General features: G+C 43.5%; 3 protein-coding genes across 3 annotated transcripts; 2 read left to right on the top strand and 1 right to left on the bottom strand.

Moving 5' to 3' along the window:
• Positions 1–1,328: 1,328 nt before the first annotated feature.
• Positions 1,329–10,896, top strand: ggcx (gamma-glutamyl carboxylase). Its single transcript, XM_018748102.2, has 15 exons — positions 1,329–1,600; positions 2,627–2,854; positions 4,054–4,212; positions 4,308–4,473; positions 4,904–4,982; positions 5,361–5,467; positions 5,563–5,726; positions 6,247–6,542; positions 7,202–7,333; positions 7,475–7,626; positions 8,212–8,381; positions 8,916–9,046; positions 9,236–9,383; positions 9,693–9,897; positions 10,356–10,896. Exons 1-15 carry the CDS (start codon positions 1,564–1,566, stop codon positions 10,513–10,515), a joined length of 2,334 nt encoding a protein of 777 aa, XP_018603618.2. The 5' UTR covers positions 1,329–1,563; the 3' UTR covers positions 10,516–10,896.
• Positions 10,897–10,973: 77 nt separating this feature from the next.
• ska1 (spindle and kinetochore associated complex subunit 1) lies at positions 10,974–15,425 on the bottom strand. Its single transcript, XM_018751692.2, has 7 exons — positions 15,332–15,425; positions 14,090–14,193; positions 13,659–13,783; positions 13,171–13,268; positions 12,962–13,096; positions 12,503–12,672; positions 10,974–11,501 (listed from the first exon to the last, which is right to left on the bottom strand). The coding sequence occupies exons 2-7, from the start codon at positions 14,178–14,180 to the stop codon at positions 11,353–11,355; spliced, it is 768 nt and encodes a 255-aa protein (XP_018607208.1). The 5' UTR covers positions 14,181–14,193; positions 15,332–15,425; the 3' UTR covers positions 10,974–11,352.
• A 1,984-nt stretch (positions 15,426–17,409) lies between these two features.
• On the top strand, positions 17,410–26,685 carry LOC108932678 (carcinoembryonic antigen-related cell adhesion molecule 5-like). Its single transcript, XM_018749227.2, has 8 exons — positions 17,410–17,728; positions 17,987–18,055; positions 18,255–18,509; positions 19,686–19,967; positions 21,305–21,556; positions 22,392–22,646; positions 24,583–24,678; positions 26,478–26,685. The coding sequence occupies exons 1-7, from the start codon at positions 17,674–17,676 to the stop codon at positions 24,666–24,668; spliced, it is 1,254 nt and encodes a 417-aa protein (XP_018604743.1). The 5' UTR covers positions 17,410–17,673; the 3' UTR covers positions 24,669–24,678; positions 26,478–26,685.
• The last annotated feature ends 947 nt before the right edge of the window (positions 26,686–27,632 follow it).

Raw genomic sequence — 27,632 nt, 5'->3', positions numbered from 1 at the left:
GAAAACTGATATTGGGATATTCACATGATTCGTTGCAAATTCTATTTGCAATGAAACATCTGAGGCCCAGTTAAAAAAGTACTGTCCAGGGAGAGGAAATTATTGCTACGTAGGCTGTTTGTTTTGGATGTTCATGGATCTTTATTTTTGATATTCCTCTTTAGGCCACTTGGATGCTGACAGAAGCAAAGAAGACAGTGGAAATGTAAATTACAAACAAAATAAAGATATTTTGGGAAGCCGGTTGATTCATTTTTTTCATTTCCCTCTCTGTCCTCACTTTTCGACTTTGTCATGTAGGACAAAGTCATATCTTCCTTATTACTATATTGCTGGAACGCTCTTTACTTTCCTGCAGAGGATCACATATAGGGTGGCAAGGTGGTGCCTGGATAGTGTAAGAGAACGTGGGTCCGAATCCTGCAACGTCTGCGTGGAGCTTGCATGTTCTCCCCAGTGTCTCCATGGGTTTCCTCCGGGTGCTCCTGTTTCCTCTCACACTCCAAAGACATGCAGTTCAGGTATACCGGTGTCCCTAAATTGCTTGTAGTGTGTGAATGGGTGAATGACTCTGTGTGCATGTGTGTGTGTTGCTTCCCTGTGATGGACTGGCATTCTGTCCAGGGTAATCCCCCGCTCCCCCCAAGTCTTGCAGGGATAGGCTCTGGACCCCATGACCCTGCTCAGGACAATCGGTTACTGAAATTGGACGGATGGATGGATGGACCTCATAGATCGTCATTTTTTTTTGACAACTATTTTACATTAAAAATATCTCGGGCCTTTTTCAGAGAAAGCTTTTATTAATGCTCAGTTTTTTTCAAGCTACACCTCCATTGTCAAATATTGGGGATTTGTATTTGTATTTATATGTAATGGATTTTTCCTTTAGAACAGGACACAACCTTCACACAGCCAGCCACAGTCAAAAAAAAAACAGGGCCTCATGAATGGCACTCAAAAAATAAATAAGTAAATAAATAAATAAATAACTCAAGCCAAGAAGAAATTCCACACATGATGATGAACGACGACATGATGATGATCAGTCAGACTGATGTGGAGAGAGCTAGGTGACTTAGTGTACAATATTACCTGGTATTTACCTAGAGTGAAGTTCACATTCCCTTACTGTTCATTTATTTTATAAGTAATTACACTGACTTTTCCTCCATAAACACGTTTACTCTATATGAGTTATAACTGCTCCGCTCTGGCACCACGTTTATAGTGCGCTACTGCATGATCCGGCCACGTTCGTCACTCGGCGCTGTATCAATCCGCCAATCCCGCCAATCCCGTCAATCCGGTTCGCTCCGCGCGGCCGAAAGAGGCCGGGAAAGGCGGCGTTGCCCAGAGCAATGGACTTTACGACACTCCGTTTCCATTTTCGGCGAGTGGGACGGTTGGACACGTAACTGCGTACGTGCGGCGAAGGCAGTGGACCGAGCGCAGGGAGGAGGAGGAGGGTTTGTCCGGAATCTCTCTGTGAGTGTGTGTGTGTCGCTCTGCTCAGGTGTGACGCGGCGTCGCGAGGCAGGAGGCAAGAGGCAAGAGGCAGGAATGGAGGCGGAGGTGCGCGGCGCCACAGCAGCAGCAGGTACCGTACTCTGTCCCCAGCCAGCAGCTCCGGTCGAGTGACACCAACGTGCAGTCAGTCACAGTCACTGTGTTTATTTACAAAACAGGGCTCGTGAAAGGGGCACGTGTGACGTGCCAGAGTCAGAGACCAGCCGGCTCACATCGGGAAGGAACGTTACGTGGAATAATAGTGGGGAAAAAAACACAAATGAATCAATTTACTGTAACTGTGCATGCGAGAGCAGCGCAGCCTTAAAGTGACAGCCACTCTTAAAGTGACAGCCACTCTTAAAGTGACAGCCACTCTTAAAGTGACAGCGTCTTATAAGCGCCTTAGTGCTGCTGACAGTGTGTATCTGTGTCATCCTTTTGTTTTCTGTACGTATACAGTACTGTGCAAAAGTCTTAGGAACTTAGATGTCTCACAAAGATATTTGTTTTACATGGTTATTTAATGTCTTTTGCATTAGAGTCAATGGGAAAGAGAATATTTTAGATTTCCAAGCATTCCTTTTGCAAAAAGTTACAGTATTACAGTAAGGGTTTTATATGTCGTTAAAGAAAGTACACACACACACACACAGTCTGAAAGCGCTTGTCCCAAGTGGGGTCGTGCCGAACCGGAGCCTAACCCAGCAACACAAGGCACAAGCCTGGAGGGGGAGGGGACACACCCAGGATGGGACGCCAGTCCATCGCAAGGCACTCGGCGGTTTTGGTCAACCTGATAATCACGTGTCTGCATCAGCAACAACAATAATAATAATAATGGGACAGGTGGATCTAAAAGGTTGCAGATCCAAATCCCATCTCCAGCTTTAGTATCTGTGAGCAAGGTGCTTATTCTGAATTGCTCCAGTAAAAATTAGCCAGCTGTATAAATGGGTAAATAATTGTAAGTATCTTAACATTGCAAGCCACTTTGGAGAAAAGCATCAACTAAGTGAATAAATATAAATGTGTGTAATAATAATACTGCTACTTTATTAGTTCCAGTGGGGGAATTCTCTCAGGTATGAGTTAAATACTGTCGTCTCTCCCCAAGGTGGGTCTTCTGTTCAGCCCTCTAAGCGGCAGAGGAAGGCGGCAGCGAGGGGAGGCGAAAGGACACGGGGAACGACGCTGGCACCGGGGACCAAACCTGCCGCAGAGAGCTGGATGAAGCGCATTTTTGGGTTTGAGAAGGAGGACCTGTCTTCCTGGGAGAGGCTCGTCTGTCTCCTTAACCGGCCCACGGACCCGGCCTCGCTGGGGGTCTTCCGCTTCCTCTTTGGTAAGCCCAAGAAATCTGAAAGTGTGTTGTTAACACGTTGATGGTGGGCTGGCGCTGCTCCGCATCTCATGAGGTTTAGATTCAAGAACGTTCTGTCTCGCTGAGATTTATTTTTTTTTTCTCTGTCAGAGTTGTGGTGCATAGATGGGGTCAGAGTCCAGTGTTTACTTTTTGCGGTGTTCGTGGTCTTGCACAGTTTGGGTTTGGGGGTGGGTTTGGGTGGTGGGGGAGATTGTTTGGACAGCATGGTACAACAGATTTGCACTAACATGTACTGCTTTATATACCGAACCCTGTAGTGTTAAAAAAAAAACAAAAAAACAAATACCATGAAATATTTGATGAACATCCAGTAATCTTCTAAACACTATGTTTAGCGCCCACAGATTTCTAAGAATGGAAGAAAATTATGGTCACTTGTGTATGTAAGGGACTGGCAAGTAAAGTTTAAAAAAAAAAAAAAAAAAAAAAATAACTTCTTTGTTTTTGGAAATACATAAAAGAACTTTTAAAACATTTAACTTTTATATTTTTATTATTTTTCTTATTTTGATAAAAATTTTAATTTTAAAATCATGCCTGTTTTTTAAGGGTTTGATTTTCCGAATGGATTCAACCTAGTGCCAGGAGTCCAGACGCTGGAAACTTGTAATGATGCAACTCCAGTTTTCTCTAGGTGTGGGTCATAGGTCATAGGTTACAGGGTTAGGACTTTATTTGCAGAATTCCGCTATGCTGGCTCAGGTTTTGAGAAGGCACATCCCACACCGAGGTCTGTAAATCTGTAACTCTTTGTAAACACAGAGAAAATATCAGACAGTATGCTTGTAGGCTCCTACCTTCAATCTCAGATTAATTGTATTTTTTATTAAGTGGATAAAGTTAATTAGTCAACTCCTTTTCTGGACATGAGTTTGGAAATCTCTGCTTTTTAGTTTTCCAAAAATTCAGTTCTTCCTGAACTTTTCTGTTCCTGTCACACCCATCAAGTCATCTTTGAGGTATTTGTCTTGGCATTCGGACAGTGGTGTGTCTGGAAAGTGCAGGTGATTTTTTTTTTTTTTTTTTTTTTTTTGGGGGGGGTGGATTCCGGCGAATATGCGTTCGGCCAATTACAAAATGAGTCACTGTAGAGCTTTGATTTACTTGAATTGCTCATAATGTTCTTCTAATTGAGCTGTATGACCATATTTAATCAGGCCTGCTAATGGCTTTGGACGTTACCCAAGAGCGCGGCCTCAGTCACCTGGACTACAAGTACCTGGATGGTGCACCTCTGTGTCGCTTTCCCCTCTTCAATTTCCTGGAGCCGCTGCCCATGGACTGGATGTACTTTGTTTATTTGGTCATGTTCCTCGGTGAGTACCAACCGCCATCTCTTCATCCCATACACACGCTGAAGAGTCCACACCGGTGGAGTTGGCTCATGGAATGGCTCTTCTCTCCTCCTCAGGAGCCATCGGCATTATGCTGGGCTTCTTCTACCGCTTCTCTTGCCTGATGTTCATCTCCACCTACTGGTACGTCTTCTTCCTGGACAAGACGGCCTGGAACAACCACTCATACCTCTATGGTCTCATCGGGTTCCAGCTGACGCTTATGGATGCCAACAGATACTGGTGAGAGGAGAGCAAACCGCAATCAAACAAGTTTGTCTTTACAAGTGTTGGCTGACATTAAACCAACAATTACATTTACTACTACATTGTTCAATTGATGTAAATTCCCCAGTAATTACGCAGTGATTAATTTGTTTATTATGAAAATGGGCGCATTTATTTTTGGCAAAGAGCCTTTTAGTGTGTTGAAACTTGGCTGTGTGAATTTGGTGGTTCACCCATTCGTTGAGAAGTCTTGTTCAAGAATTGGGGCCCAGGTGGGGGAGGTGCACCATCATCAATTTCTTTTCACCTTATTTTTATTTGGGAAAACAAAAAACAGTTCATATTCTGCAAGTTAGATATTTCCCATATTGCCCCCCCAACCCATGCTTTTGCTTATCTCTTAGTTTCCTGACTGTGTTTCTCGTGTGTGTCGTGGGTTGCGTAGGTCTATAGATGGGTTACGAAACCCTAAGAAGAGGAATGCCCATGTGCCATTGTGGAACTACACAGTCGTTCGGGCACAGGTAGGTCATCGAGATGCACTCCGGGGGTTTGCTGGGCCAATCGGAAGAGCTGAGGGTTCCCCTGCCAGCCATCAGCAATTTAGAGTGTGTGGTTCATGTGAGCTACATGTCATAGAACCGTGGGAGGAAACCAGAGCACCTGGAGGAAACCCACCCAGACACAGGGACGACATGTAAACTCCACACAGACCGAGCTAGATTTAAATGCACAGCTGAACAGCCCAGGCTGTGAGGCAGCGGCGCTATCTACTGCACTGCTGTGCCACCCTATTTTTGTCGTCATCATCATCATCATCACTAGTGTCTCACAGAAACACTCCTTTATTGTTTTCAGTTTTAAATGCCGGAAATTAATGTTGTAACTTTGATCCATTTCAGATTTTCATTGTGTACTTCATTGCTGGGGTAAAGAAGCTGGATGCTGATTGGGTGGAGGGATACTCCATGCAGTACCTGGCTCACCACTGGCTCTTTGATCCTTTCAAGTGAGTCTTTCAGGTCAACTTCCGTCTTATTGTGTGTATATTGTATATTCGCTCGCGGCACTGCCCTTTATCGCTGCTGTCATTTGTGCTTGCAGGCTGATCCTCCCAGTGGAACTGGTCAGTCTGCTGGTGGTCCACGGCGGTGGGCTGGTGCTGGACCTTACTGCCGGTTACCTGCTTTTCTTTGATGCCACACGGCCCGTGGCCATGGTCTTCGTCAGTTACTTCCACTGCATGAACTCCCAGCTGTTCAGCATCGGTGAGGGAAGGAGCGGTTCGCGCGTGTGAAGACGAGGTCCGTTGGAAACGATGCCCCTCCGCAGGTGGAGCGCAGACGAGTGTGGCGAGGCATCCGTTAGAAATAATAGCGTGCTTCAGCAAGTGGGTAATTATGGTGGCCAGCTTTGGGGAGGATCTGGCTACCTTCCTTGCAGACACAAGTAGGGTAAAAACAGCCGCAACACCTGAATTTAATCCTTCAAATGACCACAGTCGACTGCGCATGTACCAGCGCGGGTACCATCAGTACTGGTACCACAGTGGTACCAGATGCTTCTCTTTTCCACATGCCATTGGTTACTATAGCAATTTGGCGTTGAATGGCTTTCTCATTCACGATCGGTTGTACTAGCAACCGAAAATGTTCACAGGATACAATGGAAACACATTTTTCAGAGCCGAAACCAAAAAAATTCCTGGAACGAGCCTATAAAACAGATGTACACTCTTGTATTGTTAAATGGGTGTTGAACTTATTGCCCCCTCTGTCCCCACTCCAGGCATGTTCGCCTACACTATGCTGGCCACCTCCCCCCTCTTCTGTTACCCTGACTGGCCGAGGCGCTTCTTTCGCCATTTCCCAGCATGCCTTGGAGTCTTCTTGCCACCCGCGGCGCCCCTCCCTCAGCCTAGCACTTCTTGTGTGTATCCCCCGACCCCGCCCGGGGACCCTAAGGATTCGCCGGGGACCCCCAAGCCCACGAAACCAGGGCGGAGACACACGCTGGGAGCGCTGTTCACCTTCCTCTACGTGGCTGAGCAGTTATTCCTGCCGTATTCCCACTTCATCACGCAGGTATGAGTCCTTTACAGATGCCCATAATAATCACCTGCTCACTCCCCGGGTGAGACTTTTACTGGAGAATAGTTTGACCACTTGGGACTGTTGTTTAAAATCTCCCCACAAGGAATTATGTCTAATGTATAATTATATCTAAATATGTTTAATAATATAAATATTTGATCAATTCAAAATTTGCATATATTTTTTCGAATGCAGGATGCCTGCAGTGCAGGTGACAGTAAAACACTTTGCCAGCAGGACTTGGACAGGAAATAAGAATTAAAGGCTTGGAGACGAGGCTCTGGTGTTGAGATCATCTTTACTATAAATAAAACCTGATTCTTTGACGGCCAAAGTCACGATGCTTTATATTTGAGGGCTTCTTAATGGGCTGCAATAACTCCGGATTTAAAATTAATCTGTTGGCAAGTTTCCCGGCAACGATGGCTGACGACAAGCCATGTTTAGTGGAGAATGAACACGAATGACTACGACATCTGGACACCCATTTGTAGTTAATACGAACCAGCGTGATGTTTACTTTTTAACTGTAATTTACTGCTTGGTTTTTTTACGTAAATATATTAACAAACTTCTTATCTTAAGCTCTTTTGCATGATTACCAGCGTTACTGTCTCTGACTGCATCTGACTGTGGTCGTGTATCTCCAGGGCTACAACAACTGGACAAACGGCCTGTACGGTTACTCTTGGGACATGATGGTCCATTCGCGGTCGCACCAGCATGTGAAGATCACCTACCGAGACGGCAAGACCGGAGACATCGGGTACCTTAACCCTGGGGTGAGTGACTGAAGGAGCAGGAGCCGTGGGATATGTTAAGGAAATAACCTTTTACGGTCAAGTTCCTGGTCTCGGTCGTCAAAGGCCGGCAGTGTCCCCCAGGGCCGAGTGGCTTTAACGCGCCTCTTCTGTTACCCCCAGGTGTTCACGCAGAGCCGACGCTGGAAGGACCACGGCGATATGTTGAAGCAGTACGCCACCTGCCTGAGCCGCCACCTGCCGCGCTACAACATCACCGATCCCGAGATCTACTTTGACATCTGGGTCTCCATCAACGAGCGCTTCCAGCAGAGGTACGCTGGAACACCCCTCATACATTTTATTTGTATATATCATTTATATATATACAGTGCTGCTTGAAAATCTGTGAACTTTGTAGGGACGGTCAATATTCTTGTATAGGATATTAAAATAAACCCAGAAAATCTAAATGTTATATCTGAGAATAAACTTATAACATGAACAAATAACTATGATTTACACCCCTGATTCTACGTACCTACTTGGTTGAACCAATGAAACTTGGGCTTTGCTTATTTTAACACCTCCACTACTTGTGTGTTTCTGCTACAGACATGATTTCCTCTAAAGCAACATATGAAATTGGTCATTACACACCTATTATGTCACATGAGAAACACTGATTATCATTAAATAACCATTTCGTGGTAAAACTAACGGACACAAAGGCTTCACACACCTTCATGCAGCACTCTGTGTGTGTGTGTGTGTGTGTGTGTGTGTGTGTGTGTGTGTGTGTGTGTGTGTATATTATATATGCATATAAAGGCATATAGATAATACTTTATAGGGAATGAAGAGGTAAAGCAAAGGAAGCTTAAAATGACAAGCACTCCCACCCCCCTCCTGTCATACAGGATCTTTGATCCCCGTGTTGATATTGTAAAAGCTGAATGGTCGCCATTCCGCCCGAACCCCTGGCTGATGCCCCTCCTGGTGGACCTCTCTCCCTGGAGGGTCAAGTTCTCGGAGATCGAGGGGACGTTAGACAACCAGACTGAGGTGGTCTTCATTGCCGACTTCCCAGGTCCGTGCTGCTCGCTCAGACCTTCCCGGAGACATTTTTCACCAATGAAATGATTTCCTCTTGTGAGCAATACATATATTATTGTTACTTTAATTTTAAAACTGAAGGGGGTAGAGTCAGCGGTAGAAGGAACTCTCAAAAATAGTGTATAAAATAATCCATATTGAGCCCTTATATAATAGGGTCCCATGTAACTATGAAGATATATACACTTTTTACATACAACGGGCTGATTGAGTTTTACCGCATTTTTGCAACTGTTATTCTGTACAGTCACACAGCCTCTTGACAAGCTGGGAATATTTTTTATTAAAATAATATAAAATATGTTGGTCTTATTTTAATCAGTTTTAAGTGACAAAGACGTAATGGAAATCCGAGCTCTCTCTCTACGGCAATTCGTCTAACGGGCTGATTTCACGCAACGGATCACCCTAGTTTTGCGAGGAGTGGGTTCACTCAGTATTAGATGTTAAAAAGCAGCTCTGCCACATGCTAGTCTTCACAGCGAATTGCCTTCGCATGTGACCCCAGGCCTCCACCTGGAGAACTATGTGAGTGGAGACCTGGGCAACACCAGCGTGCAGGTACTGCAGGGCCAGGTGAATGTGGAGATAGTGGAAGAGAAGGTGAACTACACCCTACACCCTGGGGATAAGATGAAGGTACACACCCTCACCTGGATGCCCCTGCTCCTCTGTCCACCTCTTTCAACCACTTAATGCTTTCTACTTTGTGTTCACATCCTCCTTTCTAAAAAGTCTCTCTTCTCTAATTGTGCTCTTAATACCAAGCCAGCTCCACAAACTTTATTCACTTTGTGTATGTGCGTGTGTCTGTCTCTATGTGAGCAGCTGCCCGGAGGGGCGTACCACAAAGTGTACACGGTATCGGAAGGGCCGTCCTGCTACATGTACATCTATGTGAACACCACAGAGGCAGCGCTGCAGAGGAACTTCACCCATCTTCTTGAGCTGCAGGAGAAGATTCGCAACGGCACGGGTACACATACATCTTCTCTCTCACTCACACACACACACTTGTAGAACCTTCTGGGCTGCTACTCAACTTCAACAGGCAACTCAGCAGTAAAAGAGCACAGTGGTTGATGTTTACCTTTTGAGTAGCTGCTTTTTTTTTTTTTTTTTTAGATGTTCTAAAAACTCCAAGGCTGCTTTCAGTCTAAATGACGTGATGTCTTTATGAATTTGAACAATTGGATGTGATTAATTTGTGTTATGGAGGAGCACTAGTTTTATAACGTGAAGCTGAAAGAGGCCCGTGGTTGACAGCCCACCCCTTTGTTGACAGAGACAGAACCGCTGCCACCTGAGCTACAGCCTCTCATCACCGGGCTGGAAGACGACGACTCCGAGGGCAACGTGAGCGATCCAGTGCTGCGGGTGTTTCTGCGACGCCAGCGGCGAATGAAGGAGAGGAAGGAGCGCCGGGAGGCATCGCTGCCGCAGCGCATAGAGCGATTCGTTGTTAAGAAGTATTACATGTTGCGCCGGGGGTGAGTTTCCTATGAAAATAAACTTTCACACAACGCTAGCGGTCAAATGGTCTATATACAAAGACACCATTCAACTCCTAACATTGGGGCAGGTGTAGTTTGACTCATTTTCCACCCTTTAATGTACAACTTCTACTAGTAAGGCAAATATTTTAACTAGGGTGGTGACTGGCCCGATCATTTTGAAACATTTACATTTATTTAGCTGACGCTTTTCTTCAATGTGACTTGCACTGTTAAGCTATTTACAATTTACTTATTTAAAGAGCTGGGTAATTTTACTGGAGCAATTTAGAGTAAGTACCTTGCTCAAGGGTACTACTGAAAAAGGTGGGATTTGAACCTATGATGTTATACAAAGGCAGCAGCTCTAGCCATGATGCTGCCAGTGCTCAGTTGTGGAAATGTCCCAAAATTAAATGTTTATGGCGACTGTCTTGCTGTTTCTGCTTTGGCAGTTTCCTGATGACGGCCATTGCTATGCGCAATCTGGCAGTGGGACCACCTCCCTTGGAGCAACTGACGCAGGAAGTGGCTTATGCCAACATGAAGGAGCCTGATTCCAAGGCCAGCCTGGATGACAGCCTCCAGGCTGAGGTTGGCCACGGGGAGCTTTGAAGGGATGCTGACCACAGGGTACACATGCAGACATTGGCGTCGCTTCCCCCTCCCATCACTACATGACTGGAGTACAAGCTCAGAAGATCCCCCAGCATAACGTTAGTGGTTACATATCTTTTGATGCCCTGGACCAGCAGTTCTTCCTATAAAATTAAAGCTTGGCAAAATAATTGCCAAGAAAGCCTTAAGTGTATAGTTACTGTTCATTTGGTGGGATGCAAGACACTTTTATATGAATGGTCATCAATATGCCGGTACGAAATTAATGCTTATGTTAAGTGACTGATGTTGTCACCGGTAGCTGACTTAACTGACCAAAATCTTTTTGTCAAGTTTTTCCTATAATAAAGCCTTTCTGTTAAATTTGAGTTCTCTTAATATCCATGTCCTTAGTCTTTTTTTTTTTTTTTTTTTTAAAACAAAAGATACTGGACTTTCCCTAGGGAAGAATTTCAATGAATGAAGATGTTCGATATCAGGGTCGTACAGGAGGGCTTTTCCTCAATTTTGTTACAAACTCACTCTTGTACTTACAACAAAACTCATTCCTGCATTTTGAAAGAGAGAGGGGAAAAAAAAATAAAAAAAAAAATTTACATTGCATGTCAAACCAATGTAGGTTTCTGTTGCAACAGTGGGATGGGGATCAGCCAATAGGAGCATTTTTCTAACCCCCGTTTCTCACTCAGTGTTTACGTGCCCAGGTTGTCGAAACTTACGTGGATGTGTCCCCATCCCATGCTGTTTGGCACCAGGAGGTGCTCTCTGCAGTCTGCAGTATGGGGTCATGCAAAAGTCCAAACAGAAGTCCTGCAGTGCAGCAGATAATGCGAATCACAACAGGACGTAGCGTGTCAAGCCACCCCCTCGCAGCTCCCGCAGCCTCTGGCAGTGGCGCAACATGCTCAGCATGCTCTGGAATCGCTTGTCCGTCTTCAGCTGTGTGAACTCATGGAGGTCCTCCTCCACCACGAAGAATTGGCCTGCAGAAACAAATGGGTATGAAGGTGGTCAGGGACTGAAAAGTGACCAGATTAAATGCTGCCTTTGGGTTCGAATCCCCCGTACTGCTGTAGTACCCTTGAGCAAGGTACTCACCATAAATTAGTCCAGTAAACATTACCCAGCTATATAAATGGGTAAATAACTAAGTAGCTTAATATTGTAAGTTGCTTTGGAGAAAAGCATCAGTTAATGAATAAATGGAAATGCAAATAAGAGGAACGATGAGGCAGTTTTACTTTAAAAAAAAAAAAAAAAGTACTCAAAGCTGTACTTTAATCAAGTATTAATCTTGTAAACATTAACAGATGCATATTAGACAGAAAGCTAATCAAGACACGTTATTAAATCCTACTCCAAGAACTCCTTCCAAAATAAAACATTTACAGTTATTCATTTAGGTTATGCTTTTCTCAAGTTACATACAATCTCATATACCAAAATGCATTTCATAAAAGAGCTTTTGATACAAATTATCAAAGCACAGTTTTATACCACTATGTGCTGAGTCAAGTAGAAAATAAGACAACATGATACGATGCAAGTTTTTGTAGTTGTTTGGAGACAGAGAAAAGGGGGCTTAAAGAGATGGATTTTAAGACGATTTGAATGCTGAAAAGGATTCAGCAGTTCTGAGGGATCTCATTCCACCATGCTGAAGGCAATACAAAACGGTCTACACTTTTGACTTTTACCCCTTGTGACAGTCTTGTAAAACAAGAGGAAAAAAGTGTATTGACAACTGTTCAAAGAAGGTGAATAACACAACTGCTTTTTACCGTGGTGCTCAAACAGTCCACGAACATTGCGCTGAAACAAAGGAAAACCATATGGAGCTTCTGAAACGCCGAGGACTAGGAGCTTTTAGGAATATGTCCTAAAAACATAAAACACTATGATGTGCATATTATGATGACATATCGGAGGGGCAGACAGCAGTGATCCACAGCACAGGGAGTGAGACTAGACTGGAGTAAAGTACCTTTCGTGTCCTTGGTCTCCTCATCCTTGAAGCGCTGGTACAGCTTGCGTGCAGCACTGCTCATTGTCTTGGTCGGCTGGTGCAGGATGCTGTACTTCCCCTTGACGGCTGTGTTGATGCTCTGGACGGCTGCGTTCAGCTGACTGTATGTCACACGGCCCTTCATATACCTGGCAAAGATGATACTGGCTAAAAATCTCATAGGCTGGGAATCACTAAGAATGATGTTCAGTAGTTTTCCCCAAAACAAAAACATTAACTCACAGTCCTGACATTAAAAAGTCTATACCTCCAGCAAAAAAGAAGAAAAAAAAAAAGTTTAACACTACGTAAGAGGAATGATCCAGCTATCGAAACCAACATCCAAATTATACTGCTGAGTCAGACGCTCAGCCACACTGCAAGATGACTAGCTGGAGAGGGGTAAAGTGCTGGCCACCATGTACTGGGAGGACTCACTGTGGGATGCTGTCAAACTCCTGTGTGGTGATGTACTCCATCTCTCGTATCAGGTTGCGTTGAGCCTTCGGGGGTGGGTCCTTGTCCCGAGCGTCCTGTGCCTGTTTCGCCTCACCTTGAGATGGAGCTACGCTGCTGTTAAGGGAAGAGCTGATGAGCGAGACGGTGTGAGAAATACGTAACGGGGAAAAGAGAAGTCAACTACTCACTGAGCTGTATGATGACCCTTTCTAGGCAGGTGCGGTGGAGGGTTGTCCTTGAGGTGCTGTCCATCTCGTAAGTCCTCGAGGAAAAACTCCTCAAGCTCCTGCCACAGCAAAAAGCCGTCAGCATTAATTTCCATCGAGGAGCTGATCCAGGTCTCAGGTCGCAGAAGTATATAGATCTATATATGACAAACTGGGGCAGCTGGTAATATAGTGGTTAGCACTTCTACTTTTGGAACCACAGGTTGTCAGTTTGAGTCTGACTTCCAGCTGTAGTAGCCTTGAGCAAGGTACTTACCCTAAATTGCTCCAGTAAAATTACCCAGCTGCATAAATGGACAAATAACTGTAGGTTCATTAACAGCATAAGTTGCTTTGGAGAAAAGCATCAGCTAAATGAATAATGCAAATTAATGAGGAAAAAAAACAAACATTCTCAACAATTATGGATTATTTAACAATTTATGGCATATAAAATCTGCACCGTGTACCTTCAAGCAGGACAGATTGTTCCTCTGCCGCTCAATGAGTGCCTCTAGCTGGTTCAGGAGCCCATTGGTGGCCACAATGTCTTGCCCTGTCTTTAGGAGGATTTTCCTCTTGTCTGCATCCTTCGCTGACAACAAAATGCAGACGAGACATGAGAAACCAGCCAGTGAAATTTTACCCTAAAACATGTTACAAAGCATGTTTATTTTGGATCTTCTGCAGCCACTACCAATGGACTCTGTTACAGTTATGTTCTGACAACTGAGAAACTGGTCATGGGAAAAAAGAAGCACCAGAATCAAACAAAACTGAGACATAGCATAGAAGTGTTTCTCAACAAAAAATATAAAATTTTAAAAAAAGATTAATACACAGAGTCATCACACATAGGACCGAGAGCAGAGCGGTGTCCAGATCCCATCCCCGCTCATACCAATGGTGCGCAGTTCCAGGACTCTCCTGGTCAATGAGATCTTGTCATTAAGATGTTGGATAAGTTCCTCCAGCTCACCGGAGGCCATCATTCTGACAAGGTTTCTGAGAAACAAGCATTGTTGAGAGACAATTTCCTCGGTTGCACAACAGAGTTATGACCCCCCCCCCTCCATACGCTGCACTTACTAAAAATGTTGACCTACATATTTTAGAAAGTACAAACATTTTACATTAAGGTACTTACCATACATTTCTCCAGTAAAATTACCCAGCCTGTATAAATGGGTAAATAATAATAATCTTATAATTGTAACCTTAACATTGTAAGTCACTTCTTTGGAGAAAAGCATCAGCTAAATTAATAAATATAAATGAGGAATGCTGCACATGTTTATGGGCTGAAGCAGTAAACAATCAGGACTAAATAGTACTTTGTGGAGACAAGGTTTTATTATTACTTGTTTTAAAATACTTATTTTACTGCACCTTGAACAGAACAAATTTTTTTTTTAAGTCTGAACATTTATTTCCTATTACAGCCATATACGTGACTTTTATGGAATCTGCAGTGAATAAACTGATGCATGTCCATGTGCATTTTTACACTTTCACTGATTGTATAGCTTATAAAGCAAAGTAACCAGATGCTGGCAAATGCTGTTTCAAGTTAATAATAGTCAGAACAATGCTGTTATGGACTGGATACCCACTCATGATGTTGCTGCCCATGCCCTATTTTTCCAGGATACATATGATTATATGCTCTGGAACTCAGCAATCCTGCATAACATAGGACTCTGCAAGTAACTGGATTAATGGATGGATGGATGGATGACTAAAGCTTTACCTTTACACAGAATCTAGCCCATAAAACGAGAGACATTATTTCATTAAGCTTTTTATAAGTGAGCCAGTGAGTGTGATTTATGAACAAATCGAGTTACGAACACCCACCGCCGGCCCATGAGCCGAGTACCAAGTGTATTTTCTCGTTATAAAGAAATTTGAATAACAAACACGTGACACCCAAACGGAGGGAAAATGAATTTACTATAACATCTTTAAAAGGCCATTATGATCTCAGTCAAGACAGGACATTAGCACAGGCTAATTAGCATGATGATTATGTACACTGAGTGAATACTACGAAATAAATTTCCATTTGACGAGAGCCGAGAAATAAAGGCCGAAAAATAAACATCGCGAACATCTTACTGCTGTTTCCATCAGAACAACCCACCTGTGTATAAGTCTTCTATGAGAACCCGCACGGTATGTAAACAATGTTTACAAGTTTGTCAGACGTCGCTACTTCGTTTGCGTTCAAACTTCCCTCGTTTTCAACCGATTGATGACGTCACACTCCGCGACTACTAGATGTGCTCTGGGGTCGCGTTTTTTAACGTCATTCCGTGCAGGAATCCGAGGCGTGTCCCCGGAGAGGTCTTCGTCGCATCGTTCGCCGTTTTACATAAAGAAGCGTTATTAAATATATTTTTTTCTTAGGTTATAATGGTTTTGTAATCACTAGTGATCGGATAATTTGATCTTCTGAGGAACCAAAGCAACTGAGACGAATAATTCAGAAAAACTTTTAACTTTTCGAAACACCGCCTCACAGTGACATCTAGTGACCAGATTGTGGTAAATAAACCCCATGTATTGGATGCCGTCATTTTCAGAATGGTCTGTTGTCGAATTAGATGATTTGACACTAACAGACCTAAATTCGTCAGCGTATCGAAACATTTTTATATTGCAACATTGTAGCCTCTGGGACCGGGCCGCTAGGTGTGCACATGCGCGTTGGACGTTATAAAGAGGGTGGATCAGGAAGCGCTCTTTTGAAATACTCTGTGTAGTATCTTCTCTTTTGTACTGTTGTGTTAATCATGCTAAATAAAATGGATGTGTAAGTTGTTGACTTGTTTTGTAATATTTGAACGTTGCGATGAAGTGCGCTGATTTTGACTTGAAATATACCTGAACTACGTGAGAGTTTCACTTGTTTCTCCTCTGCGACTTGAGAGTGATCTTTTATGCCGCGAACTAATGCCTTTTTCCAGCTCCTTATTATTTCACAAGTGGTTTTGTAAGAGCAAAGTCCCCCCCCCCGCCCATGTCTCACAGCGCCTGGGTGGTGCGAGAGAATGTGGGTTCGATGCCTGCTCAGTCTATGTGGAGTTTGCATGTTCTTGGGGTGCTCTGGTTTCCTCCCACAGCCCAAAGACATGCTGTTGGGGTTCACCCATAGTGTGTGAGTGACAGAGAGAGAGAGAGTGTGTGTGTGTTCCACTGATGTATGGATGAGTGACCCAGTGTAACTCATCACGGTGAATAAGGTCAAATAGTATCCATTGGAAGTTGCTTTGGAGAAAAGTGTCTGCTAAATACACACACACACACACACACACATTTTCAGAACCGCTTGTCCCTCACGGGGAACCGGAGCCTACCCGGTAACACAGGGCGTAAGGCCGGAGGGGGAGGGGACACACCCAGGACGGGACGCCAGTCCGCCGCAAGGCACCCCAAGCGGGACTTGAACCCCAGACCCACCGGAGAGCAGGACTGCGGTCCAACCCACTGCGCCACCGCACCCCCTCGTCTGCTAAATAAATAAATGTAAATGTAATTGTGAACACATTGTTGGCTCAACGAGTAGTGCTGCCGTCTCACGCTACCTGTGTGGTGCAAGAGGATGTGGGTTTGATCCCCCTCAGTCTGTGGGGCATTTGCATGTTCTCCCTGTGTCTGCTAGGTGCTCTGGTTTCCTCCCACAGTCCAAAGACATGCTGTTCAGGTTCCCCCCTAGTGTGTGAGTGACAGAGAGAGTGTGTGTGTTCCACTGATGTATGGATGACTTGGTCACAGATGGTGAAACGGAACAACTTTTCCTGACCTTTTGCGTAGGTTTGGTGGGTCAAAATGTGCTGAGTCCTGAGCACAAGCTTGCGTGCTATTGTGTCCTTGCGACAAACCGGTAGCACTAGTCAGTCACCAGAGATTGAGCCTGATACCACAGCACTCCTGGTAAATTCCTGTATGTTTCGAGACATACATGCACTTTTATGTAGCACTTTTTTTTTTTTTTTTTTTTTGGGTGGGGGGAACCTTTCCACCCTTTCCTTAGGACAGATGTCTAAAGGGAATAATGTGGGTCTTCAGTGCCACACACAAAGTAATCTTTAGAATCTGCAGAAAAAAGTAATGGCAAATTGATTGGAATGTGAGAAATGGTACACAAGACGCTCCCAGTTTCACCCCTCACCGCCACCTTGCAAACACCTGAGCTGTGACGTCACACCCTCAGTACACAGTGTTGCGCAATGTCCTCCTTTGTGTGTCCTCTTCAGTCACACGCTTTCTGAAAATAATCAGAATAATATTATTGGCTCTTTAGCGATTGAATAAATATGATTCAGAAGTTGTAGGTGTATGAGATCTGTTTGCTCTGTGGTCACATGGGTGATTAGGTAGATGTGACCAGAGGAGCACTCTCTCCAAACCTGCACACCCTGCGCTGGGAAAGGATTTTGCTCTTGGGACGACTCTCCACCGTGGCAGGCTGGTAACCCAACCATGGAGGACCCTGCCATCTCCTGTGCTGCTCTCCTCCTCATTTCTCTGTCTGTCGGTAAGACATCTGCAGCTGCTCCTTCTCAAGTCCAGATATTTTTCTCCAGATTGTGAGACAACGAATGTCTTACGGTAGGAGGTAGAATGTGCACCTGTGGATTGCTTGTTTTGACTCGTTTGCCCAGTCTGTAACACGGTTATTGCCCAGGTTTCCCACGTATATTTACAACTCGGACGTTTCACTCTAGACCGGGGATAGCGGATGTTTTGGGTCTTCAAAAGAAGTTTAAACCAAGTGTGCCCTTCTTTCCAACAGCTGTTGCTGACCTGAGAGGCAACTCCGACAGCTTCGTCAGCTCCGCCTGGGAGGAAATGTCAACTCCCTGTGAGTGCTACCTGAACGTTGCCATGTTGAACTCAAACAGCCTCAGTCTCCTGGGGGTGGGAGCTCTGCTTCAGAATTCAACATTCTTCCTGGCCATAGATCTTCCACACAGACCAATAAGCTGTTCTTGTGAATGTTGTGTTTTCATGTGTTGAAGTAGTCCCAACACACCTTCACTGAGATGCTCTGTGTACTTCAGCTGGACCAGGTGATGTTGTCTTGCTGGGACCAAACACCGTGGTAGTTGGAAACAACTACGACTTCACGTGCCAGGCAGTCTGTAACCCGCCGTGTAATTTCACCTGGCTCTTCAATGGCGTCCTCGTGGCCAGTAGTGTGAGCCAAGTGTCTATGCGTCCAGCCACCTTCAACGATAACGGGGTCTTAGCCTGCCAGGCGCAGAACACGGTCACCTTCACGCTGAAGGCAGTCTTCAAAGTGATCAGAGTCACAGGTGAGTCATCATCTGGATCATATTGCCTCAGAGTGGGAGGAAGAAACAAATATTACATTCATTCATTTAACTGATGCTTTTCTCCAAAGTGACTTACAATGTTAAGATACCTACAATTTACTTGTTTATACAGCAGGGTAATTTTACTGGAGCAATTTAGGGTAAGCACCTTTCTCAAGGGTTTTACAGCTGGACCTGTCACCTTCGAGTCTAAAGGCAGCAGCTTTAACCGCTGCAATACCAGCTACTGGCACTCCTGCTCTCTTCCACACTTAAAGAATGCTGCTGGTGTTTGATTTTCAGTTCAATTTATTTTTATATAGTGTTCTTCTCATACAGTGACACAGCACTGAACAAAGGAATAAAACAAATAGATATTTGGCTGCATATTAAATTACTACAATAACCATGCAGTTATTAAAGATGTAAGTGAGCCTACTGGCCATGAAGGAAAGGAACAAAAAACTCACAACTGATAGCCAAGGGAAGATAAAAAAACAATCTCTGGGGGTCCAAGTGCCAATGGCTGCCCTCCTCCCCTTGGCATTCTAGATTAAATAACACTAAAGTCAATTTACAGCTATTTATAACCTCTGATGGGTTTCAACAGCTCCTAGAAACCATGATCTTTTAATACAACAGCAACAGGAGTCAGGGGTTATGAACAAGGACATGGACATGACGTTGTAACCTGAAGGGCGGATTGCCAGTTCAAGACTCGCTCCCTCGTAGTACAGTAGTACCCTTGAATAAGTTACTTACCGTAAATTGCTCCAGGGAAAATACTCAGCTGTGTACATGGGCCATATACTATATTATTCAAGTAAGAAAATAAAGAAATGAGTAATACTTGAAAGGGGAGGCGGTGGCGCAGTGGGTTGGACCAGGTCCTGCTGTCCAGTGGGTCCGGGGTTCAAGTTCCGCTTGGGGTGCCTTGCGATGGATTGACGTCCTGTCCTGGGTGCGTTCCCTCCCCCTCCAGCTCTATGCCCTGTGTTGCTGGGTTAGGCTCTGGCTCCCTGCGACCCCATGTGGGACCAGCAGTTTCAGACAGTGTGTGTGTGTGTGTGTGTGTGTGTGTGTGTGTGTGTGTGTGTGTGTGTGTGTGTGTAATACTTGAACGACACTTTGAAGAGACAATAATGGCATTGTTTTCTCCTGTCTCATCCCTCCCAGACCCCAACAACAGTGTGTCGCTGCAACCTGCTGTACAGCACCCACCGAATGTAGAGGAACCCTACAGCTTAAAATGTGTCACCACGGGAAATGCCACTGCTGCTTTGTGGGTGAAGAACCAAATAGAACTCACAGACCAGTCGGGAGGGGTCCAGATATTACAACAAAAGACTGTCCTCTCTTTTGACTCGTTGACAATATTTGACAACGCCATCTACCAGTGCGTCGCCGTCATGGACAACTGGCAACTGTTAAGTGAGCCCTTCATTCTCAGAGTGAACTGTAAGTTCTTGATCGTCTCTAAGGCTGTGGTTTTAGAGATCAGGGTGGGTATTGTCAAGGGATATGTGGGAGGATGATGGGGTTGGATGGATGGAGGGCCGATGAAAGGTAAGGAAGGGAGAAGAAAGCCGGGGACAATGGTTTCTTAGTGAACAGACGACGTCCTCAAGAGGATTTATGTAGCGTTGATGCACAAAGATAGACTGTACAACATATTAATGTACAAAGACATGTCACTTGTAGTTGTGATGATCGATGGTAATAAAGGGCAACAGTGATAAACGTACTTAAAACTGTTCTTTTCAGCTAGATCGAAATACAGCAGGACTATTAAGCCCAGGCTGAGTGTCCCCTTTAAAAAAGTTTTATCCACTTAATATTATGAGTTTCATTATTCGTTATTCAGAATTAAATACTGAAAATACGAATGCATAAACTGAAGTATGTAATATACAGTACCCTCATAATTCAGATTTTCTCAATGTCTTCCTCTGGCAAATGTGAGGTGAGGTGTAGATCGGACTGGTTTGGCTTTACTCTTTAAATTCTTTCTCCAGCAACCGAACAAGTGTATTGTCAATGGGTAATAGAGCCAAGGAAGGGTGTGTGTATTGCCCCCTTGCAAAGTCTCTGTAATGTATTGTTCTCTGAACCTGACCTGTTTCCCTAAGTTACACAGTATCCCACTGATACCAAGCTTTTGTGCTCATCGTGCAGAATCAATAATCAGATGACTACAGAACTGATTTATAGTTATGGATTTGTTTTTCCACAGTCAGTAATTGGTTCCTTTCATGAGAGAAAGAGAAGTCTGTACAAAGTATTTACCGTAGTATTCAGGGCACATTTCTCTCACACACACACACACACACACACACACACACACACACACACACACTTTCTGAACCGCTTGTCCCATACAGGGTTGCGGGGAGCCGGAGCCTAACTGGGCAACACAGGGCGTAAGGCTGGAGGGGGAGGGGGGCACACCCAGGATGGGATGCTAGTCCATCACAAGGCACCCCAAGCGGGACTCGAACCTCAGACCTACCGGAAAGCAGGACCTGGTTCAACCCACTCCGCCCCCGTTTCCATATACATTACATATATTTATCAATAGTGGAAAGAAACTAAGTTAAGAATCACACATCTGCAACTACGTCTCTTGCTCCTAATATAATGCACACATTGTGTTCTCTGAGATGTACGTCGCTTTGGAGAAAAGCATCTGTCAAATGAAAATTTAAATTTTGTATATGTATATACATTTTTGTAACTTGAACAGTTACTATTTCCATGTATGTATCTGCAAAACGGTTGTGCTTCTCTTTGTTTAGACGGACCGCAGAAGCCCATCGTCCAAGGCATGAATGTGCTGCTGCCAGGGATGGAACAGTCATTCCGGTGCTATTTTGACTGCCACCCGGATTGTAACTGCACCTGGTACCTGGGCCACCAGGTGTTCTGGCATGGCAGCCAAGTGAGAGTACGGCTGGCGAACATTACGAATAGCAGCATCCTCACCTGTGAGGCCAGCAATCCTGTGACGGGTCTTTCCAACAGTGTGTCCACCATGCTCTTGGTTCCAAGTAAGGCTCGTCGGCCGGGAGTTTTAAACCCTGTCGAGATGTTTGAAACCCCCGCCTGTGCTCTATTATTATTATTATTGTTTTTATTATTATTACTCTCGTCTCCATCAGCTTATGGAATTTCTTGTATTGAAATACGTGCATAAGGGGCAGCTGGCAGCATTGTGATTAGATCTGTAGTCTTTGGAACCAAAGGTTGCCAGTTCCAATCTCACCTACTGCTGTAGTTCCTATGCTCAAGGTACTTACCCTAAGTTACTCCAGTAAAAATGAGCTAGTTGTGTAAATGACTAAATGAACCATTTTAACTTCTAAAAATAATAACTTGAAATGATATACAGTAGTCTCAGCTCACGCTGTCATTTCGTGATGACTGAAGACTCTCCCACATGAGGACCCAAGCCTAGTTTTAAACCCTGGTCCCAGGTTTCTACCACCCTGCTGATTACCTCATTCTTCAGAAACGTAAGAATCTCTTTATTGCCATAAGAGTGAACGTGTACAAGTGACAGAGGCTTTCCATGTACATTTTCAGCGCACCCCCAACATCCCTTTGAGTCTGGTATTTACCCATGTTCTCCGAATCCTTTGCTTCTGGGCAGGGATATAACCTGAATGTCATTTGTATTCACTTCTTATGTCAATCTTTGAGTGCTTTATGTGCGCTGATTTAATCTTTAATTTCTACCTTTAACGATGCCATCATGTGAAAATGTAATTCTTGACTTGTGGTGCAGTTTATTTGTGTTGGTTTACATAAATCCTTATCCGTGAAACTGTCATGTAATGGAGATGCGTGTCCAAGTGACGACTGAAAAAAGATTTTTTTCTTCAGATGGGCCAGAGAACGCAATTATCACTGGACCTTCTGACATGATCGCGGGACGCAGCTATGTATTTAAGTGCAGCGCACATTCTTACCCTCCCAGCAACTATACTTGGTACCTGAATTCCAGAGAGGTGGCTCAGGGGGACGTGTACAAGATCAGCTCAACCAGACTGGATGGTAATGCCACCCTGGAGTGTACGGCACACAATGCACTGACTCGACTCAGTGCTAAAAATTCCACTATGCTGAAAATCATAAACGGTGAGTGAACAGCGAAAAAAAAAAAAAAAAAAATTATTTGATCGACGCTTACATTATACTTGCAGTGGGGAATAGTGCGGCATTTTGAACCTTTTCCCTTTTAATCCAAAGGTGTTCGGTTTTACTTGTGGTGCAGTACATGGGAGCAAGGTACTTACCCAGAGTACAATACTGTAAAAATGTTTAAATCACTGTCTCACTTGTAGATGAACCTTTACTTTATTTTGGACACTAAGCTATTTACAGTTATTTACTCATTTACACAGCTAGGTAATTTTTACTGTATCTGTTCCGGGTAAATACCTTGAATGATGGGTACTACTGCAGGAGTAGGAATTGAAACCCTGGTCCTTTGGCAGTAAGGCAGAAACTCTAACCATTACGTTCCTTGTATAAAATGTGACAGATGGATACAAACCAAATAGGACTGCAGAGTGACCTTTTAAGTTGACCTGGACAAAGGCATGAGATAAATAAACAGCAATAATGGTCTCTGTCAGAGAGACACTCTTAATATATTTCATTGCTAGGTGGAGGTAATGATTTTAAGTCTGAAACCGAAGCAAGGTACGCACGGTTTTTTACGGTACAGGCAGTTCCCAGATTACGAATGAGTCCCGTTCCTCAGTCCGTTCTTAAGTCGGATTTGTATGCAAGTTGGGACAGTTGGGTACGGTGGGTATCTAATGTCAGTTTGTCAGATGTTTGTCTTAGTATATTGTGTACCTTTCTATGCATAAAATGCATTAAACACTTCCAGATACTGTATTATGTTAAAGATGTTTTAGGGTAATAATCATATAATGATAACATTAATAAATAGTATTTATAATAGAGAGAGGAGGAGAACAGTATTTTGTGTGTGTGTGTGTGTGCGTGTGTGTACAAAAAAACATTAAAGAAACTTTTAATGTTCACTTTTCTGATGTTCGTTGGTGTTTCACCTTTTTCCAGTCACTTTATTATTTCCGCGTTAGTTTCCATCGTGATCGTTTTCCTTTTCTTTGATGCGTCACCATCACTTGCATCACATTTACGCTTTGATGACATGGTTAGGAGGGTAAAAACAAAGAAGTTAAAGCCAAATACAGTAACACATACGAGACACCGTTGACAGCAATGTGGTCCGTGTCATACTGAGCGGGCAGGAGACTGAAGTGTGTGTGTGTGTGTGTGTGTGTGTGTGTGTGGACTCAATTGCAGGATCTTTATTGTCGGTACTCAAGGGAGCAGGCGAGATTCGTGGTCGGGGACAGCCGTGGGTGGGTCGACTCACAAACGTAGGTCTTGGGGAGAATCCAATGTTGTAGTCGACAAGGCCACGCAAGTGTCGGGAGCTGTGGATGTCAGGAGCAGGAACGAGGGATTGAGGAGAGCAAAGGACTTGGAGGACGGGTAGGGTGGTGGTGGTGGTGGTGGTGGTGGTGGTTGTTCACTCGAGAGCACTGGAGAAACCGGTTTCTCAAATGAGATTCTGCAACCAGGGTGTGCAGGTGCACCTTTACACCCCGCTGCTCTGATTTTGGGCAGGTGCGCACGTTCGGGGCCGGGTTGTTGGTATGACACTCTGACAGCAAACAAGGAAGTCTTTGTCCTACCTCGGGTTCACGCGCCCACGAGCCGACGAACCGCTGTAGACACGCAACGTTTTGATGCGCCTCGCAAAGTAGCTCCCGTTCGTTATTACGAACCATCGTATGTAACGTGAATTTTTAATATAATAGGCTAAATTATGACATTTTGATCTGATTGTTACTTAAGGGTGACAGATTAACTTCCGGTCAGTAAGGGGGTGGTTCGTAACTACGGGTTGTATGTAAGTCGGACATTCGTAACCCGGGGACTGCCTGCAGTTTACACGAAATGATGTTTGAAGGTAGAAACTCAGCAAGAGTGCCAAAGGAAAAATGGTATCAATATGTGTGTCGCTTTACAGAGGCAACCTCCTTCAAGTTCAGTAGCACCACCCTGGTGGCTCCACTCACTCTTCTGCTACTGCAGCTTCTCCCTCTGACTTCTTAGGACTCAGCTGGTAAGTTCTACTTGTTGGCTGTTTCATCAAAGGAAACACTGCTATGTATTGTTGCAAACTTATTTATTTCTTTAATATGTGCTTGATGTTGAATTTGGGTTAAAGTCCAGTTTGCCAAAAGTGTTACCAGCCACAGATTTTGAGGTCAATGAAGCTTTTTTGTAAAATGAAAAATGTCTTTTGCTGTAGGGTTTGGATTGCTTCCCCAAAATATTTGCCTGTGAAGACATAATCTCTGCCCTGGGACTGATTGGTTTCCAGGGCTATTATGTGCGTGAACTACATATAATGCTCCAATATTTACTTGCATTCATTTAGCAGGTGCTTTTCTCCAAAGCGATGTACATCTCACAGAAAATACAATTTGTGCATTACATTAGGAGAAAGAGACATAGCTGCAGATGCGTGATTCTTAAGCACAGTTAGTTTCGTTCCACTTTATGCACCGATGTTTATCACACGAGTAGTTGCATAAAACTCCGAAAATTGACGGTTCCTGATAACCTTCTGACTTTTTTTTTGTGATACATAAACATTTACGTACATTACAGGAGTAGCTGTGTAAAGGGTTATCCGGGCATGATCATAAAGTTATGGTGCACGAATATTTCCATCTTACATGAGCTTAATATGAAGTGTTTATGCTTTGTTTGTGTTTTTTAGAAACTAATTGAGTATAAAAACATCATGAAATGAGAAGTATTTCAGTTTATCTCCATGTTTAACAGATCATAATTTAATTTCATGATCACTGCTTGTACTACAACTTATCCTTTTAGGTAAAGAGTAAAATCAATAAAGTATAATAATGAAAATTTAGTGACTCATAATATAATGAGATTGTAGACATCTATACCGAAGAAACAAAACAGGAAACTGGAATAACACCAGTCAGGGATACGCCACAATGCACATATAAGTCTTAAGCCTGGATTTAAAGGCAGAGACAAGCTGTGGATTCCTCACAATAATGGCGACTGTGGTAGGAAGAAAAGACTCAGTTCGGCAAGACACTCAGTTTGCAGAAAGGTTCATTTATTCATGTGGGCACACGGGCGAATCTCTTAAAGAGAGTCACACTTTAGCAGCTGAGCAAGCAGATATTTATACACATTTTAGGGCAGTTCTTCACAAGCATGGGTGAGATACATGTTTTCTTTCATCATTCCAAACAGGTCAGGGTGCTCCTCAATCTCCCATCCTTTCATAAAACATTCCCAACCGTCGCCAGTGTTATCTCTTTTATTTTGCACAGTCCCACGAGAACTACGTAAATCTGTGTTCCCTCGATATCTTATGGGAACAGGCTGACACAGAAAGGGACAAACTGGCACCAAACCGCTGCCTGGAATGTGGCGCTTTCTTGCATAGGCCATTTCAGTATTTAGACGTTCTAATATAAAAGCATATAGGCATAGCAAAGCTTTAAAGTAAAATTTTCATTCCACAGGACTATTCCAAATTTTAGGTGCACTCTCCTACTCGGAGCTTATTGACCACAGGTACTTTAGGGTAACCCACATCCAATGAATGAAGATTCAGCCTGGGAGCAAAAATTGTTTTTCATTTGTGTGAAGTTGTGTTTGACCGTCATGGGTCAAAGCCCACTGCAGAGTGTCGCCGACTACTGGCTGGAAAGCATGAAAATACTTTACATGAATGTAAAATACTGTCTCTGTCCTTAGATGCTCAACTTTAATTTTTGCACCTACACTTAAAAAAAATCTGTTTCAATTTCTAGAGCTTCGTATTGAGTTTTATTTTGAAAGGTGGTCACCTTTTTCTTTTTCTTTTACAAGATTTCAACAGGAGTGTGCCCTGAGGTTAGATGGTGCCGTATTCATCGTTTTCACCACTTGTTTCCTGGGACTGGACCCCTGCACCATGGATAAGCAGTTACAGCAATCTGAGGAATGTGTGTCCTACGTTAGATTTTAAGATACGTATTTTTTTTTTTTTTGAAAGCAACTTATAATGTTAAGCTATGTACAATTATTTACCCACTTATACAGCTAGGTAATTTTTATTGGAGCAATTTAGGGTAAAACCTTGCTCAAGGGTTCTACAACTGGAGGTGAGATTTTAACTTGCAAGCTTTGGGTCTAAAGGCAGCAACTGTAACCTCTATGCTACTAACTGTCTCCTTATTCTATTAGTGAATGTGTTTAGTTTCTGTCAGTTTTCAGCAGCTCTTTTATGATTTTTAGGTTGGATAAAATGCTACATTAGAACACATACACCAACCAACCAGCCTTTTCCTTACTAACATTGCCAATAACAAATTTTTTTTTTAAAAAAGAGGAAACTGGAAATTAATCTGTTAATGGTTTTAAATGTTATATAAATTGCAATCATTCATATTTTCCCATTTTAAAGCTCATGAATTGTACATCAAATGTAAATAAATCAAAAACAGCTGTTGCTGGAAGAACAGTTGACTTTTCTTACTAAAAAAAAAATTTAAAAGTACAATTTATAAGTTTGAGATAAAGTTGCTTGGCTGTTGTTGAGGAAATATTTCATATAAACAGCTGATTTGTGTATGAAGGGTGTCATGTCTTCATGTGTCTGTCCATTAGCTGTCAAATATTAAGACCATTGCTGCAGAGTAATACAAACTTACATTCACTTATTTAGCTGATACACTTCTCAAAAGCAGCTTATATTTATTTATCCATTTACAGAGCTGGGTAATTTTACTGGAACAACTTAAGGAAGTACCATGCTCAAGGGTACAACGGGTGGAGGAGGGATGGGGCAGCTGCTTAAACCACTCTTTCACCGGCAGCAAACTTACTGAAGTGGGGTTCATCCAATCATTTAAAAAAAATTAACAAAAATGGTTTTCTTGCTAAGTCAAAATGATATTTTTGAAATAATGGAACACAGACTGATTATGCATACATGGCAAAGAAATGTATTTTATTGTTACAGTGTGTACATCTGAAGTTCCT

Source organism: Scleropages formosus, chromosome 6 (assembly GCF_900964775.1).
Source record: "Scleropages formosus chromosome 6, fSclFor1.1, whole genome shotgun sequence".
Classification (NCBI taxonomy): domain Eukaryota; kingdom Metazoa; phylum Chordata; class Actinopteri; order Osteoglossiformes; family Osteoglossidae; genus Scleropages; species Scleropages formosus.
The sequence above is the reverse complement of the archived record's forward strand: the minus strand, read 5'-3'. Positions and strand labels throughout refer to the sequence as shown.

Coding starts and splice junctions, on each gene's coding strand:
- ggcx (XM_018748102.2), top strand. CDS start 1,564: ATGGAGGCGGAGGTGCGCGGCGCCACAGCAGCAGCAG. Junction 2,855..4,053: donor GGTCTTCCGCTTCCTCTTTG/GTAAGCCCAAGA, acceptor ATATTTAATCAG/GCCTGCTAATGGCTTTGGAC. Junction 4,213..4,307: donor TTATTTGGTCATGTTCCTCG/GTGAGTACCAAC, acceptor TCTCCTCCTCAG/GAGCCATCGGCATTATGCTG.
- ska1 (XM_018751692.2), bottom strand. CDS start 14,180: ATGATGGCCTCCGGTGAGCTGGAGGAACTTATCCAACATCTTAATGAC. Junction 13,784..14,089: donor CCTGGAACTGCGCACCATTG/GTATGAGCGGGG, acceptor TTTTGTTGTCAG/CGAAGGATGCAGACAAGAGG. Junction 13,269..13,658: donor ACAATCTGTCCTGCTTGAAG/GTACACGGTGCA, acceptor TTGCTGTGGCAG/GAGCTTGAGGAGTTTTTCCT.
- LOC108932678 (XM_018749227.2), top strand. CDS start 17,674: ATGGAGGACCCTGCCATCTCCTGTGCTGCTCTCCTCCTCATTTCTCTG. Junction 17,729..17,986: donor CCTCATTTCTCTGTCTGTCG/GTAAGACATCTG, acceptor TCTTTCCAACAG/CTGTTGCTGACCTGAGAGGC. Junction 22,647..24,582: donor TATGCTGAAAATCATAAACG/GTGAGTGAACAG, acceptor GTCGCTTTACAG/AGGCAACCTCCTTCAAGTTC.